This window comes from Cyrtonyx montezumae, unplaced genomic scaffold, assembly GCF_038088225.1.
Source record: "Cyrtonyx montezumae isolate F1298 unplaced genomic scaffold, pur_monq_1.0 scaffold_3, whole genome shotgun sequence".
NCBI classification, from domain to species: Eukaryota; Metazoa; Chordata; class Aves; order Galliformes; family Odontophoridae; genus Cyrtonyx; species Cyrtonyx montezumae.
This window is the reverse complement of record NW_027072034.1, coordinates 11595245-11613218: the sequence shown is the minus strand read 5'-3', so window position 1 is coordinate 11613218 and position 17974 is coordinate 11595245. Positions and strand designations below refer to the sequence as shown.

General features: G+C 34.7%; 1 protein-coding gene across 6 annotated transcripts in view; it reads left to right on the top strand.

Moving 5' to 3' along the window:
- DACH1 (dachshund family transcription factor 1) overlaps positions 1–17974 on the top strand; it is a 347790-nt gene that overhangs the window by 213946 nt on the left and 115870 nt on the right. For 3 of the 6 annotated variants that reach the window (XM_065744029.1, XM_065744027.1, XM_065744030.1), the window contains exons 4-5: positions 17054–17209; positions 17731–17903. In XM_065744029.1, the coding sequence (XP_065600101.1) occupies positions 17054–17209; positions 17731–17903 (329 nt within the window). The remainder of the gene's footprint in view (positions 1–17053; positions 17210–17730; positions 17904–17974) is intronic. The other 3 variants (XM_065744032.1, XM_065744033.1, XM_065744031.1) reach the window with 1 other exon arrangement.

The window sequence follows — 17974 nt, the reverse complement described above, 5'->3', positions numbered from 1 at the left end:
CAAATGGTGTGTATTCTGGAACGCTTTAACCTTCTCATTTAAATTTAAAACCTTCCTTTAATTTGAGTTCCTTCCAGGAATATATCCCTTTTACCCTAAGAGAAAACTGGCAGTCTCATCAACATTATCTTGTTCAGGCAGAAAGGTGTGTTGCTAGTGGAGGCAGAATGTAGATTTCTGTATGTGACTGTGAAAGATCAGCTCTGATCTTTCAGCAGAGACTACAAGGGAACGGTTTGAAGCTTTTAGTGGCAATGCATTCCCCATCACCACAGCAGAGATTTTACTAAGAGTAAAGGACTTTTACGCCTTAGTGTTTTAAAATAAAGCATTTACCATATCTAACATTGTCAATGACATTGTTTATGCCACTTCAATAGCATATAATGTGTGTTTATTTCTTATTTTGCTCTCTGTGTCAAACAACAGTGGAATTTACCTTCCTTTCTTCTTGTTATTGTAAAAGAAAAATAGTTTTCTCTCTTAAAATTCTTCTGACCAATTTTGAAATAAAAAAGGAGATTGCAGATTCTCCCACTGTAATTCAGCTTTTTAGTAGGAAGAAATGCTGTTAATGACATTTAGCATAATTGAAACACAGCGCAGTAAATTTTCCTTCGAGGAACAGAATGCAGTTATTATTGCTTAAATGTTTTAAAGGAAACATGAAGTTACATCATTTTGCTTGCTTAATACACGGAGAGGTTTGTAGTAAAAACAGTGAGTTTTCCTTTTATGTTGCCTGCTTTCTCAGACCTGTTAAATGAGACGATACAGTGATCTGGTTATACAATAATAACAGAAACAGTTATTTCCTAATGCTTTCAAGTAATCATGTAATATCGTCAATTACACAACTATTTTGCATAAAAAGTGCTATTGAAATAATATTGAAATAAACCATTTCAGCTGTATTGCTGCTCCTATCTATGCAGTATTGTTATTACATATTGCTATAATATATTAAGCATACTGAATTTCCTTTAGGAAAATAATCTCCAAAAAAATAACAACAGTTTGACCAGGACTCACTGCACTCTTATCTACAGCATTGAGTAGTCTCAATTTTATTTTTCTCTCAGAACTTTTGTAATTAATTTGTGGAAGCCTTCTGCATTGGTTTAGAGAAATGTGTCTGTTTTTAGGTTAAAAACTGTGCTTTAGATTTAATATTTTATTTGTGCATTTCAATATTTATTTTAAGCTTTTAGTCTTGTAGATATATCTGGATAAAATAAACAGCAGCACATTAAGAACAATAGGCATACATTTTAGCAATCATGAATAGTGAAATTTGCTTTCATCAGGTGACCCACGAACAATCCACTCTGCGCTACGTGTTACTGAGACTTTTGATTAAGATCTTGATGTCCCCTGAGAGGAAAGAAGGTATAAATACATGCATAACAAATGCAGTCCTTGAACTTTTATACAGCTGCATGCATTGATACATGTCAAACAAAACAGATCTCCATTTATTCACCTGCCATCGTCTGCGGGGGAGGTTAAGTTGTATGATAGGCAGAGGAAAATTTACAGAGAGCCTCTGCTTGCCCAGCTCCCAGAACAGCTCTTTTGGAGTTGTGCCTTGTGGAAAGAGAAGTGCTAGTGTTACCTTCAAAGTTTGGCTCCCTCTGGGTATGAGAAAACGTAAGAGTCCACGGTGACTCGGATGTGCCCTGTCCACTTTGCACAAAGCAAGAACCTTCCCTCTGCATGCTCCTCGTTGTATGACTGATTGGAGATGGGGCAGGAAAAATTCAGCAGGGCCTCCCTTTCTTTTTTTTCTGTCATTTGACAGGAAATAGACGCAGCCTTTCAAAACCCCTTAAATATCGCAGCAGTGGGCACATACATTTGAAGAAGAGGAAGATGCGCGATGCAGGAGCAGAACAGTTGCAGATCATATGACTGAAAATTAATGTTTTGACACTACAGTGCTTTTGGTCTGATGTTTTCTCAAGGTTTAAGAAAATGTTTTGCAACAACGTAAAGCAGGGTGTTCAGGTATTACAGCTCCAAACCAAGACATTTACTGTTGTCTGTGTTTACCAGGTCCCCAGCACAGCTGGAAGTGTGGCTCAATCTAGGAAGGAGACCCACAACCCCTGGCACTTACTTGGCCACAGGGGCTCCACTCAATTTCGGATACTACAGCACAGAGCTGGAGGAAGCTGGGGGACTCTGCTTTAACTGAGATGCTAAAATTAACACGTACTTATATGTCTTCTGAAGCAGAGATTTTTAAAGTATGAATGACATCAGGACTGGTGATAAAATTGCAAGAGTTGGCAATGCTGTTGATCACATGAACAATTATTTTTAGGTACTTTTAGAAAACTAACACATTAAACAAGAAGTTTATCAGGACTAGATTTTTCTGAAGTGTCAGTTACATCAGTTGGCACTCCTTTTGCAAGTGACATGGTATCAAATGCAAAATACATATGGCTAGGAAATTATTTTCCTGAGTTATCATCAAATCAGCCTTATAGTTTGAAATTACCATCACTACATACTTACAGTCTTTTCATTTCTTATATCAAGATAGCAAAACTTTGTTGAAGGGCCCACTACATCTTTATAGTCTAACAGATAATTGTATGTCTCTCTCACTGGTATTTTCTTTCAGCAGTTCAATATAAACCTAAGTCACTAATCTATTCTCCTAGCTATCTGTGAATATTACCAGAAAAAAAAAAAAGTGTGTAAGAAGTTTTGGTTTATGGATATACTGTTTTAAGAGCAGACGAAAATCACATTACCTTGGGTGGTGCCTGAAATTAAAACCCTCCTGTGGTTTCTGTTGGTAGCGGTTTGCTATATGGCGAGTAAGAATCTTGACAATCAAAAAGCAATTGTCAGGATGAAGATCACAATCAATCTATGGTCTGATCATGTTGTATTTGAATAGTGACTTCATTTTATTTGCCATTAAATAGTAACATAGATGCTTGCAATAATAAATATCTTTGTGCTTCATCATAATTTTAATTTTAAGTAATTGCATCCAGTAGATGACCTGATGCACAAAAAGTATCATGTAATCCATGTAATTATCATTTCTATTCTATTCATTTATTAGTTACATTTACAAGCAAGAAAGAGATTTGTATTTTCTCACGAAATATGCTTGGCAAGTACTAAATCTAAGACTTAAAAAAACATCATCAATATATTCTAATTAATATTTGCTTTTTCCTTAAGCTATTATAAGGATACTTAATGCACAAGCTAAAATTAGAGTTGACAATTGCAAATACAATCCAACCAACATAGTAATAAAATCAATACTTACATTTCCCTTGAGGCCACTATTTACTGTTTGCTGTGCCATTTCCTTAATGGAATGGCAGTTATGTTTGCAGAAACCTTGTAACTACAATTTTTGTATTTTAACTAAAAGCAGCTTTCCTGAAGTAGTATGATTAAAAAGGAATCTGGAGTTGCTTTCAGAAAACTGCTGTAAACATTTTGTAGCCAGCTTTAACAAAGACTACAAAGAATCACAGTAAATATCACTGAATTCTGTGAGGAATTATTTGTAACATCTAATCTCTTTTCAGTTGCATTGCAGTAGGCACTTGCCTTAATTTTGACATACTCTCCTGATTTGTTTTTGGTTTCAATTACTTGGTTTGAATTATTCCTAATCACCGAAAGCTCATTTCTCTGTGGAGGTCTGCAATGTTCTCAAAGCGTACAAGGGAGTTTGGCAGTTTATTTGACTTAGCAAATTAAAATAATGGAGGAAAGTATGATCTTTGGTATGAGTCATCGCAGCTGTTGCACAGATCTAATTCTAGTCTTTTGACTTGGTGCTGATTGAAGTTTGTCAGAAGAATGCTATTCTATGCTTGAAAGTATAATGGAGCAGAATATCCTACATAGTAGAGAAAGCATGATATAAATGTTTTTAGTGAGTGTGTCATATGTACAGGCATGTTCAGTATAACATTTATCTCAAGATAACTCAGATGAGAAGTAGGCATGTGAAAGAATATCGCTGAATTATTATGATATAAAAATTCTCCTTACTACAGTCTGATGACCGTGCAGTATGCTCTTTGCATAGATAAGATCTGGGGTAACTGATTCTGTCATACATAACTTTGTTTTAGATGTCAGGGCCTGTTTATTAACTCAATCTGTTTGACTCAAATATCTTTTTGGTCAGATAACTTCTTATTTCACTGTCACACCATTCTGTAATTACTGTGTTGATTGCATTTGTTTTAGTGCTTCTAAGCTTTGGAGAAAGGAGTTAAGGTTTATCAAGATGACACTACAATCTGGTCACTTGAAAATCAGTCTGAACTGGCTAAATATATGTCTCTACTATTGAATTTCAGATGCCTATTAAACTTGTTTAGAAAATTGTAACTGCCTGGGTATGGTCCAGACTCACAGGTCTCCAGTTCAATCTGTTCTCTAGCAGTTTTGCAATAAGTACTAGAATCTAAAACTTTAGTGCTCTGAATTGTACTGTTGCTAGCATTTTCAGTACTTCATGACTGTTGACACAGAAGAAGAGTTCACTTTTTGGAGCTGACAGATGTAATACCCTGGACTTTACTAATAGGATGCATTCAAGGATTCTGTGTTTCATGACAAACTTAAATTATTGCGTTGAGCAGCGTACTTAGATAGGTCTGACATTGGCACATACCCGAGATGTGGAGCTGTTGGAATCCAGATTAATGCAGTCATCAGACCATCCTCCCTCCCCAGAAAACAAAACAACTCAAACAGTGACACCAAAAAAAACCCCCAAAAACATACATTTAAGTTTGTCTCGATGTGATTTAATTCCCTGATCTTTAGAATCTGTTTTATGCAAATCCACAGTACTTACTGGCATCAGCAAACTTTGTTTTCATTAATGTTTGGCCAAAGTAATTGTGTGAACAGAACTCTAGACCGGTTCAACAAAACATATTTTGAAACAGGATATTGAAAATAAAGTCCATAGGACAACAAAAGTCAGTTTACATGCTGATGTCAGCATTTGTGTACTGTGATAAAGGCAGGCTCTTTCCATGATAAAGATAAATTCATATCCAAATCTTTAATAATAAACAAAACTGATGTTAGCTTTTCACATTAAATTCAGAAGCGTCTTTGTAACTCTTCCCAGGGACTTGATTGTTACGAACAAAAGTTACGTCCTGTTAAGAAAAAAAATTAATCACTCAAGTTATTGCATAGAGTATACTCTCTATTCCAGACTCGAGCTTTATAGTGGAAGCTTTGAAGAGTCTGCCCATACCTAGCAAATGTTGTAATTGATACAGAAACACTGCTATACAACAGCTGCAATAACAAGGTGCTGCTGCCTTTACTTTAATCTACCTCTCTTTCTGCCAGTTTATTATGTTTTGAATTTATTCTTTTGTAGATCTGTGAGCTATCTTTCTTATGGAAATTAATCTTTTTAAAGGATTTGTACTCTCATTTTCAAACACTAATACATTCATTCAAGTATCCCATTATTCAGAACCAGCTGGCTTTTTATCTAGTGATATTTACTTCAAAAAGCCAAGTTAAATGGTATCATAGATTAATTCTCAGGGCACAGGAAAGCTTTTTTAGAGAAGAAGAGATTTGGTAATGACTTAGAATATCACTATAAAATCACAGAACATGTCAAAAATGCGTTATGTAATCTGTCATAATATGAAACTTCACAAAAAAGTTAATTCACTGAATTGAGCATAGTATGTGACATCAGTATATGGTTTTTAAGGGGAAGATTATGTAATGATAAAACTTTGCTGTGATTTATAATAAACTGTGTCATGATTTTTAGTTATGTGTTTCTTTGCAGAAACCGACGAAACTTCACAAAGGGCATTATCCACTGAAATTTCTTACATAAATCAAACTGGAAATAAGACACATTTTACAATTCAATTTAAGATCCCACAGAGACAATAATGTTGCAAGCTGTGCATTTTACAGAGTAATATAGTAATGTCTAGTTTGCATTTTTGAAAAACCAAATTAATCACACTTTATTGAATATGTTGAAGCAAACCTAAAATTCATCTATTATTAAAAAACTTGTGCAACAAACACAAACTATATTTTATACATAAAGGACAAACTCATTTATTCATTAGGTTAAAACACTTGGAGTTTGCATTTTGTAACTATGAAAGAAATGACATTTTGCTATCTGTACTCCTTTTTAAATTTTTCAAAGCATTATGTTCAGAGTAATCTGCTTGAAAAATTGTACTAACACTTTAACACAGTATCAGTCCTGAAGGCTGCACAGAAATCCCTATGGAATCTAAGGGTAGTCTTGATTTTTTAAACTTCCTTTGTTAGTGACTCACTTTAAAGGACACATAGTCTGTTATCTAAATCTCATATAAATAACATATTTTAGCCCTTCATAGGTAAACCACAAGATAATAAACTTTATAGCCAGTTTTTAGCATGTGTACATCTCTTGAGCTAACCTGCCTCTACACTAGTTTGAAGTAGAACTTGTGTCTTTGAACTCAGCTGTTCTCAGCCTGGAATATCAAAGAAGCGGGAACAGAATTTGGGCTTTATTCAGATCTCACTGACTTCAATGGAAATGGGACTTCATTCTTTTAAACAGAAACATATTTAAAAATGATGTGTATGACTTTTCCTGCTACAGAATGGGATTGTGAAATTCCTACATCTTGCAGAGCATGCTAAGCTCTTTGCCAAGTTTGTGTGCCAGCTACTCACTGTCCACTACCCTTTATTCCATTTCTAGGAATATGACTTCAAGTTACTCTAATGCCTTATAGACAAACTTTTTTTTCTAGGATTTAATTTCTAGGAGGATTTTACCTAGTAATGACTTGATAGTTTTGGTGATTTTAAAGTGAGAAGTATAGCTTTCACTGAAAAACAGTAGTCATTATGTTGATTTTTGTCAGAAACTCAACATCATTTGTGAAAACAGTGCTCTTTGGAAGATTGGTTAAATTGATTTTAAAGACTCAATAGTCCTCAGCAAAAAATGAGCAGTACAGACTTCTCTGTAGTCAGTAATGATCCATAATGAAGGCTTCTGTGCAATAAAACATACTGGCACCTCCAGTGCTGTAGAAAATCCTCAGGCAACTTTCAGCCACCTGTTCACCACAGTGGAATCCATTGTATTATCTAAGCTTTTTTTTTCATATGGTTTTGAGAACCCAGGATGAAAGATGATCCACTATTACCTTACACTGTGTTTGACAATGTAAAATGCTGGGCAGAAACTCTGGGAGGAACATCTTTCTATATAGACGACTGTACACATGGCAGTTGGAAGTTATCTGATGTTGGTCTTGAAAGGCCCATGTCCAACTCATTAGTATATGATAGCCACCAGTTACACACTTGTCCAAAAACCAAAAGGCTTGGGGACACAAGTTATCATTGTCAATTTTGTACCCAAATGTCTGACCTGAAGATTATTACAACTAATCCAGGCAAGGCAGGAAGAACAAAAAGTATGTTTTCTAATTATGTATATATTCTGTCTCATATACCTCACCTCTTGACCAGCTGTACTATGGTAATGAAGAGGGATTGATGGAACTAGGATAATGAATTAGGGAGGTGCTTATGTCTTTTTCTTAAGCACTGAAAAAGCCTACCAGCTTGATGTTTAATAGGTGAAATGGGTCTAAGTGTAAATCTCTTGATTGGAATTTTTGTCTAATACACAAAGTTAGATACTTTTTAAAGTACAAGTCAAAAGTACTTGATTTCTGCAGGAAGGTTTGATATAAGAGACTTATAAAAAAAAAGCCTAGAATGACTATTATATTTTGTGGGATTCATAAAGTTCAGAGTATTAATTATTTGTCTTATAGCTTAGAAGAACTTTCTTGTTCAAACTGTTACAGGAAAACTGGCAACTCTATTAAAAAAAAAAAAACCCAAAACCTAATATTGAATAATTTCACATTCTGTGCTATCACTTAGTGAGTGATGAAAAGATTTTTTTTGTGGGAAGGTCAAACACTGGCTTGGCTCTTTTGTCTCTTCCACAGTAGGTGAAAAGTTTTTGCCATTAGAGATCACTATTGTTAACAGTGATCCAGATACCTTCTGGAATGAAGAAAATTAAATAATTTGTTCTAAATAGTTTAAAAATTGTGATGTTTTTCCATTTAAGAAGTGAAATAAAAATAGAAAGCCAGAAAAACAGTAGCAGTAGAATGAGGTAGGGTACCAATTTATCACAAAGTAGGAAGATACTGATAAACTAAATTTCAAATAGGAAATGATCATTTTTACATAAGCTGCATAAATTGTGAGAGGTAATTATAGTGGACTGCTATCTGCATATACCTACTGTTTGTTATAGTATCTTCCCAGTGTAAGCCCTCTGGGGTCAGGACTGTCCATCTGGTCTATCCCATACTATTACCACTACTACTGCTACTACTAGACATGTGAGTCATACCAGTCATTTTTGTCATCATCCTTCTGAGAAAGGAGTTGAGTGCAGGAAGAGTGAGTTTTGGCAATCCAGAAGACTCAGGGTCCATGAATTCCTGAGTAATGATTTCTTCTTTAAGTAGCAGATTGTGATAGTTATCTGTTTTGGGACATGGAAATGGAGAATTAAAAAAATAAAAAGGCTGAAGTGCACTGTGATCTTACTGTAGCATAATGAATGATACTGAATGACAACTATAATAATGACATGCTTTGTGGCAAACACTGCATAGTATGTGGTAAACAGCAATAGACTCAGTATGATTCATGGTCTGGTTTTGTTTGCTAGACTGAGCATACTGTCGCCAAAGCAGCTTGGAGTGCATACTCTGTATACAAATTCACATGTATGAAAGGAGGGTATTTGCTAGTGAATTTCATGCTGACGTTTTGTTGCATGCTTTATGTATTTACATGTGTGGTTTGTGCCTGTGTGTGCCTACACTTAATGGTAGGCAGATGGACACACAGCACACGGATTTGTGAATATCTGTATGTCTTTAAATAATAATGAAGCTGTGAAGTTCACTATCTAAAAGTTATAAGAAGCTTTTTTGGTTTTGTTTTGTTGTTGTTGTTTTTGTTTTTAAATCTCACTGGGTTCCTTTGAGGTGTGAAAGCTTCCATGCTGTAAACTTACAAAAGATGCTATATAAGAACTGAAAAATGAAGATTATACCATAGTGGGTAGATTAAAATTAGCTCCTGCTTACCAAAGGTTTTTTTTGTGAGCCTCAGAGCTTGTGCAGTCTTCTGGCATCCCTGTGGCAGTTGTGTGCTGTGGAAGGGACATGGCAAGGGTAAGGAATGCCCTGTTGCTGAAGCAGACTATGGGCAGCCCTGAACATCACTGAGTCGAAGGCAGATTCTAACAGAAGGGAAACACAGCCATGTGCTCTAGAGAGCATGTGAAACTTGTTGCAGCGGGTGGGGTTTCATTCAGCACAGTTTTGGTTATTTTCACAGAGAGCGGATAGATTTAATTAGTGTGAGAACTCACTGTTGTGTTTGCTGGAGACTGGAGAAGATATTAATCTGTTTATGAGTAAGGAATGATTGTAGATCATTTAGCTTTGCTTTCTAGGAAAATGACTGAAAAATCAATGAGTGGAAGTCTGAATAATAATGTTTAAGAAAGTGCTCTGTGCCCCAACCTTGTAGAAACTATGCACTATAAGGAGTTTCTGCAGGATTTGCATGGAAAATTGAAATATTCCCATTTAGTTCAGTAGATTTTCTTTTTAAATCATCAGCAAATGTGACTGCCTGAAATATGTCAGCTTCCCTGGCATGGTATTTTCATCCATAAGTGCATGAACTTGCAGGCCTTAGACAGAAGCCTGCTTTGTCCTTCAAGCCCAATGCATCCTCCATCTCTCTCTTTTTTTCCCCTATATTGTAACACTACAGAATGAGGTGGGGCAGTCATCTCAAACTGATTGCATGTATCTTTTTGTTTGTAGAAGCCATTAGGAAACTTGTGTCTCTTACTTCATGGACTTTATCTACATATATACATTTTGAGCTTGGTATATTTACTAGGGAATTTCTAACTTAAATGGATTTTTATTAGTAGATTAAGTTACAGGATGGCCAGCTGTGCTTAGGTTTCCTGAAGATCTGCAGGATTTTTCCTTGTCTGGTAAACGTTTTGGGTCATTTGAAAGAATTCTTTATTAAAATAAAGAATAGAGGGAAGATGAATTACCAAAATAATATGTGATGTATTGCATTTCCTTGCTTTTTTATTTGTTTGCTTGTTGAAAATATGTAATTGGATTAAAAAGTCTACAGAGAAGTACATACAACTGTAATCAAGATGTTCACTGACTTTTTTATCATATTGAGTCAAGATATACAATTTTTTTATATGCTTATTTCGGTTGACTTCTTATAGCATACTAATAACTATGCAATAGAAACTCTATGTCAAGGAGGTACCTGCAATTTTATCATAAAGCATCATATAACCATCCTAATAAACTGTATATTATCTATGAATGGAAAATAACTTAGGTATTTTTGAAAGGAGACAAATGCAAAATCTATTTTTGGATAAATGTCACACGGTCTGTGACTGAGCTGCTGAGCTTTCTCTTGCATTGGACAGTTTCATTATTCATGACACTAAATTTTAAAAAAGCTTTTCCCTTGTTAATCTCTTCGGTGAAATAATGAAGGATTAGTATAAAGTATGAAATATATATTCCATGGGATTCACTACCACTGTAAAATTATTTCACTTACTAGTTATATAAATTCCATTTTTTGTGATTCATTAGTAAGTATATATACTCTGATATTCAGCTGGTAGAATTCCATATAATTTCCCAGAATTACTTGTTTGTACTGCAGTTTTTATTTATTAGAAGATAAATATGATAAGTGGAGTAAAGTGGGAACAAGTCTGGCTTGTAGTGCAAACTATGGTTGTGATTTCCCTCTCTTGGCCAAGAAAAACCTATGTAGTACAGTTAAGACAGTAGATGAAGCAGTCAGCATGTCTGAGGCCAAAAACTTTTTTTTTTTTTTTTTTTTTTTTTTGAGTTTGAGTTTGAATCTGTTGTCTGCAAGGAAGAAACTATTTCAAAGGTTCTCATAGCTTCCCCTTTTTATATGTCTGTGGGAAAAGTTATATCAAAGAAGTAGTCTTCTATTTATTTATTTATTTTCTGCAGGATTTGCTCCTGTAACTACTGGTTCACTGTAGTTGCAATAGCAGATCTACAAATACCAGACCCATAAACCCATTAAGTTAGATAAAATTAGAAAAACTTTCAATTATCAGGCCGGATTGCTCATGGTCTATTTAAGAGCATAAGCATGATTATCTAACCGTAAAATAACAAGGCAAAGCTTTGTGAGGAGAAAACAGTAAAAAAAAAATAATGCTTATCTAGAGCAGAACATAACGAGTTCCAGAGAATTCTTGGGAAACTATAATTTTCCTGTGTGATAGCAGTTGTTCTCCTGAACATTTTGTGTTCTCAGAAGCAGTAATAATGCTATTTTTTAAATATCAGTAGTATGATACAGGTACTATTTATGTAATGCAAAGTTTTATTTGCTTTTAATGATAAAGCAGTAACACAGAGGTCTTATAAAAGTGCTCTTATCTATAAATGTCTGTCCTTTACATAACTCACAACACAACACTGGTTATGGCAGGTAAGGAGGTAAGGACTACAGCTGATTTCCGGAAACCAAACTGAATTATACAAAAATGAAATCACAAATTTATAGCAGTCTAATCTAAAGAAGCAGGATTTGATGTCAAGAGCAGTATGAGAGCTTCCGCAACATCACATGCTAAGATTACCAACTTTTAACATGCTATTATGCATATTTTCCAGTGGATGTAAATAGCACAGATAGCGGAGAGTAGTCCACTTCAGAAAAATGAGCCAACACAGCTGATACTGAGGCTTTGTTTGGTAATTGTTGCTGAGTTACAGTTTGTTTCAGCAAACACACAAGATAACAGCAGGCTTGTCTGAAAGATTATACAGACTAAAAGAAGATCAGTAATACCAAGAACGAACAAACAAACAAATAAATAGGTTTGAACTGGTAGTAGAAATTCAAACTCCTTTGTATTTTTGCTACATGATACTGCTTGTGTATGTAATAGTATTACCTGAAGCAGTTCCTGAGCCAGGGCCAGGATTCATTTGCCTAAAGACAAGCCGATATGCCATAAAATAAGCAAGTTTTCTAATTAAATAAAAAGAAGACTTGAGGACCTGGGCGATAACCTAGTTTTAACTTCTAAAATTCACCTGTCATCAAGTCAAGTTCGACTCAGTTGCTTAAACATAAGAATTTTTCTACTATCTTAGATACCCTGGAGTGTGTTGCCTTATTTCCATCTCCAGGTGACTTGCAGGCACTGGGTTGTACTCGCAAACCCTGTGAGAATGTCTAAAATGATTTTAGCTATCTCAGGTGATGTATGTTTGGGGAATTGAATTGAGTCTGGGAGGACAGTCACTGCAGTCAGTAGAATCAAGAGATTCAGATTCAGACGACCAAAGATACCTGCCTTCCATGAAGTAGCCTCAGTTGTTCTCAAGAGCCTGTTCAGTATCCCTGTTCACTATAAAGGGAACTAAAATGCTTAGCTTACTTTGTAGGAACATTAATTTAGATGAACTGAATGCTAAATGGGACAGAATGAGAAAGGAAAAGGAATAAGTAAATATGAGTTTCTAAAAATGAATCTAGTGTGCTTAAATCAGAGTTTGCTTGCAAGGCTGATCGTGTACAGCCTAGTTTTCTGCTTCATTTTCTTTTACTTGGCTGCATTACTTTCCAGTCCAGAATTATTTTTGTTTATTATTACCATCCTTAGCTACCTAATTGTGCTACTAATGAATACAAATAATCCAGGCATCAGGCTCGTACAGATCCACTTCAGCGTACAAATAATGGCTTGTTGCATAACTACTGAGTATGAGAGAAAGTAGTTGACATTATGGAAAATACGTGCTGAAATATTAGTTACTGGGAAAAACAATGAATTCTTTAATTTTTTTAAATTATGAAAATGTATTGTTTTATTCCATCAGACTGTTCATGATGAGACATTTTAAGCCCAATTTTTAAGCGTGTACTTACATTTGGAACTTTACTTACAAATTTTTGAGTACACTTTAGCACATGAGAGACATAGCTGGCTACTGAATTGCCTATTGAAGCTCACATGTATGGAGTTTGAACGCTTAACATTAAGCATCTACATTTCAAAATTGAGTCCCTTGTGCCTGAAAGCCTTCAAATGTTGCTTTGGTCAGCCTAGTGCAGCATCAATTGAAATGCAGTGTAAGTTTGAATGCAATGCAGAGCTTCCAGTTGCTGCTTCAGAAAGCGTTGTGCTGAATCTGGAACATTTTGCATAATCTAATTAATTATGCCACTAAAAAATGATTTTCTCTCAATTTAAAGCAAACAGCTTTTATGAGGGCGAACTGCAGCACCCAGGGATATCAGGTGTCCAGGCTTTTAATCCTATTACAAAGACTTGACAACTACTGATGAAAACTGGAAAAATGTATGCCTCCAGCAGGGCAACAAGTGAAGAGGAAGAAAGAAACATATTTTTGATAATCTTTGAAACCACTGTATGCATTAAGTCTAAATCAAGTATAGAAAGTGACAGAACATGCAGCTTAGCACTTAGTTGTATAGGCAGTGAGTAGTATCCATGGAATTAAACTTGTTTTGCTTTGACGTTAAAGTTACTGTTTCCTCTGAGTGGAAAATTGTTATGCTTAACTAGCGTAAGAAAAACACGGCAAATGACCAGGACTACTTGTTTCTGTCTGTACATTTAGAAGTGTTCAGAGGAGTGCAACAGCATGTAGTTTGAAAGTGGTTCATAATATTATGGTTTGGATTCTGTCTATGACTCAATGTAAAGAAATCTTGACAGACAATACCAAACTACAAGTATCAAGCAATGTGTCATTAACTAGACACTGACCTTGATACTTTCCTATCTGAAGCTTTTATTCTCCATCCCAATTAATTATTGGCTTTTATATCGTTCTGAAACAACAGACAGTGTAGTTTGGAAGCAGAAAGGAGTACTAAATTTATAAAGCTCTTATTTCAGAGTCACATAATCAGTGCTATAACTGTCAGTCTTTGGCTAACTATGCAGAATTCTGTGACCAAGTTAGGAAAGCTTACAATAGAACTGACATACTGAACACCACTGTATAATATGAAATTAACTGTACTGCAGATAATCTTGATAATAAATAGGGAAAATAGCGAACTAGGAGTTCACTCGCTCTGTGTCACTGAAATGCAGAAGTCTTCTGTCCCTTTCATACTTGCAAATATTCATATATTCACTAATGTATTATATAATATGTATATATATATAATACATATAAAATGTATTCTGTATATGTATTCTATATATATATGGCAGAGATGTATGTCAGAAACTTTTTATAGGAAAGTTAAGAAGAAAAATGTTTAAAGGATTTGTAAAAGTGTTGTCCTGGTTAAGAATGCAGTAACTTTAAGTGTAAATTCAAGAATTTTGCCCCAGGTGTGAAATGTATTTTACTAATAGCACATATTTTGTATTTGTGTTTAAGAACAGAAATAAATGTCCAAAAAAGAATTTTCAGTGGATGATGACTGGAGAGTTTGTAGCTACAAAAGCAACACATTTTGGCCTAGATTCATCTTACTTAAGCCATATAAGTATAATCCATCTGTAAAAGCTTTCTTTGCATTTACCACAGAGATGTAGGCAAGCCCAGAGGGCATTCATTCCATTTGTTTCTTGTGGTCTTTCCATTTCATGTGCATGTAGGCATTACCTGGTCACCAATCAGTACTGATTTCAACCAAATCACATGGTAGTCCCACTTGTGTTAAACTAACCAACCAATACACAGGGCTTATGCTGGCTTCACATTAGCCACAGCAGACGAGCAATGAGTATGAAATGGGAATAGAATGGACAAGCAGGATGTACTCTGATGTAACATCTACCAGAAAGAAAGTTGCTGAACTTTTTCTTAATAGGTGCAAAAATTTAAATTGGGCTTGTTCGTGTCCAGTATTTGACACTATGGAGTCAAATTTTTGGTGGTTGTTTTGTAATGAAGCCCTAAACAACATACAAACACTTTATTATTTTATGCACTCAAAGACAGAGTGCTTTGGAACTACCTTTCTTCTTCTTTAAATACATATTAGCATCAACATCTAAATTTTGTCTTAAATTAATTGAAGAAGTTAACTTTTTGTGCTTAACTCTTATTTCTCTGGTCAACCTTTTCAATGGATGAACATTTGCAGTAAATGACGTATATGTCACAGTGGCAAGTCACAAAAAAATGAGAAATTGAAAGAATTTTTTTTCTGCTACTATTTAGCTCTTTTATTTATGTATGTATTTGATGGTTCTCAGAATATGAGAAAGTACATTCCCTTATGAAAGGTGATGAGATTCCAGTCAGATATTAACCAGGTTGGCTATGTACACTGAATAAAGGTGGTGACAATTTCTTGTAAAATAATGGAAGTATCTAACATAATTTATTCTTTTCATTGTTTCATAAAATTGCTTTGTTTGATTTTGGGAGAGTTTGGGCTGAATTTTCATTACCTACTTCTGAACAATTTACACTGGGATTGAGACAGTATTGAGCTAATGAGTTAGGATTTATATTGAGCCTTAACTATCTTCATGAAGTAACAAGTGAAAGAAAATCACGGCAATAATGGAGTATTTTTTCATTATAAACTGTGTTGTACAGCTTTTACAATCAGGTTTTTAATAGATGTAGAGAAATTAAATTGGAATTCTACCAACTTCTGGGCTTTTGTCATCACATAAAAATGATGTAAAATAAATGTTGAGACTAATGTGCTAATCCCTTTTCACCAAAGTGAGGAGGAAGTGGTGTTAGTTCTGTTCTTTTTCAGTCCTTGCTTATTTGGTAGTGTGTATGCATAAAAACATTCAGAAATATGCACTTCACTAATGTTAAATTTAAACTAAATCAGTATCAACTTATCAAGACTTATCAGTTCTCATGAAAGCAGTACAAAGTTTCAGTAAGGAAGATGACATTACACGTGATCGGAAAAGGGGAAAGCTCATATATTCCTGATGTATATTAATGCTGCTGAGAATGCATGCAAGTAGGGATATTGATATATTCAAATATTGTTTATTGATTGTATATGATAAACATACAAACTCATACAACGATTGTGTGGGTTACTTTGGATGTGTAGACATACTAAATCTCTGCATTACATCTAAATATGCACAATGAATGTTTTCAGAACAAATCTAAAAAATAATATTTTAAAATGAATTTTTATTGTCCTTTAATTTTATTCTTCCACTTAATTCTGTGGGGTTTTTTTTAATCAGGAAATCTGCAATTTCACAAATATGAACTCATCTCAACCCTAATTTGTCCACATTCAATTCCACTAGCAAAAGACTTCAGGAATCATTAAATAATTCCATACATTTTAATTAATCATAGGAAACAAAAATTGAATATTCAATGCAGAAATGCCAACCAGGCATGTAGGAACGTATGCCAGTGCCTTCAGTAAATGAATTTTTTAGTTAATTTCTACAGTGTCTGTTCATTCATGAATACAAGAAGAAATATTAATGTAGTTTGAATTTAAATTGGCATAATAGGCAGAATTGTTTTAGATATAACAAATGCATATAAAACAAATTCAACAAATATTTTTTTCCACTTGCTATCAATGGAAAAAGTATATGTAAAAATATTAATGCGTCAAACAGAATTTTCAGATGAAAGAGCACAATTCTAATACATTCAGATTTGTGCTTTAGCTGAACTTGAAAATTTATTCTCACATCTTCCTCAGCAGGTGGAAAAAACAAACAAACAACAAAACAAAGTAGTCCTTCCCCCATCCCACGTATTCAAAAAAATAAAATAAATATTATTCCTTGCCTGAAAAGTTAAATTACTGGCCTTCTTTCAGTATTCAAACATCTAAAATTTGGGGGTCCTCCTTCATCCAAATAATATATATTCATTCCCCGCAGGCAGCAGTGATGGTTCTTGGGATAAAGAAAAACTTCAGTCTCCCCCCACCCAGGGATCACAGGCCTCTATTAACCACCCCAACTTGCCTGGACAACATAATGTGCCAGTTAGCCATCCTCTCAACCCTCTTCAACAGAACCACCTTCTGCCAAATGGTACGGGTTGACATCTTTCAGCACTAATATCAGCAGTTTTCCAATTCATGTCTTTATTTTTTTACATAAGTTTTACATAAATAGGTTATCAAAAATCAAACGTGGGGAATGTTAGAATGCCTCCTTCAAAATAACCACCGGAAGAAGTGGAGATGAGAAAAAACAAATATGTATGTAATATTTAAATCAATGGATAACCTGTGTATAAGTGACATTGTCATACATTGCTAAAGCACCTTGCAGAAGATAGTAAAAAACCTAATAAACTGCTGTTGTTTATCAATGATACTGTACAACATTACACTGATATAAACAAATAGAGAGGTATAATAACCTCTCCTTGTGTCTAAAAACTCTCCATTGTTGCTTGTGATGTACACATGTATAACCTAGAAGAGAACTGACACAGTGCTGCTTTGTCCTGAAATGTTAACTATCCATTACTCTTGTCCATCAGGAAAAAAAATTAAAAATACAAAAATAAGTAAACCTATTTCCTTTTTTTTTTTTTTTCTCTCCAGGACTGGAACTTCCATTTATGATGATGCCCCACCCATTAATTCCTGTGAGCCTACCTCCAGCATCTGTCACGATGGCAATGAGCCAGATGAATCACCTTAGTACCATTGCCAACATGGCAGCAGCAGCACAAGTGCAGAGTCCTCCTTCCAGAGTTGAGACATCTGTTATTAAGGTAATGGTACTAAAAGAGAGGTAAAAATGTTGCACATTCACATCTATCACGAAAAACGGGTAGGTGTCAGA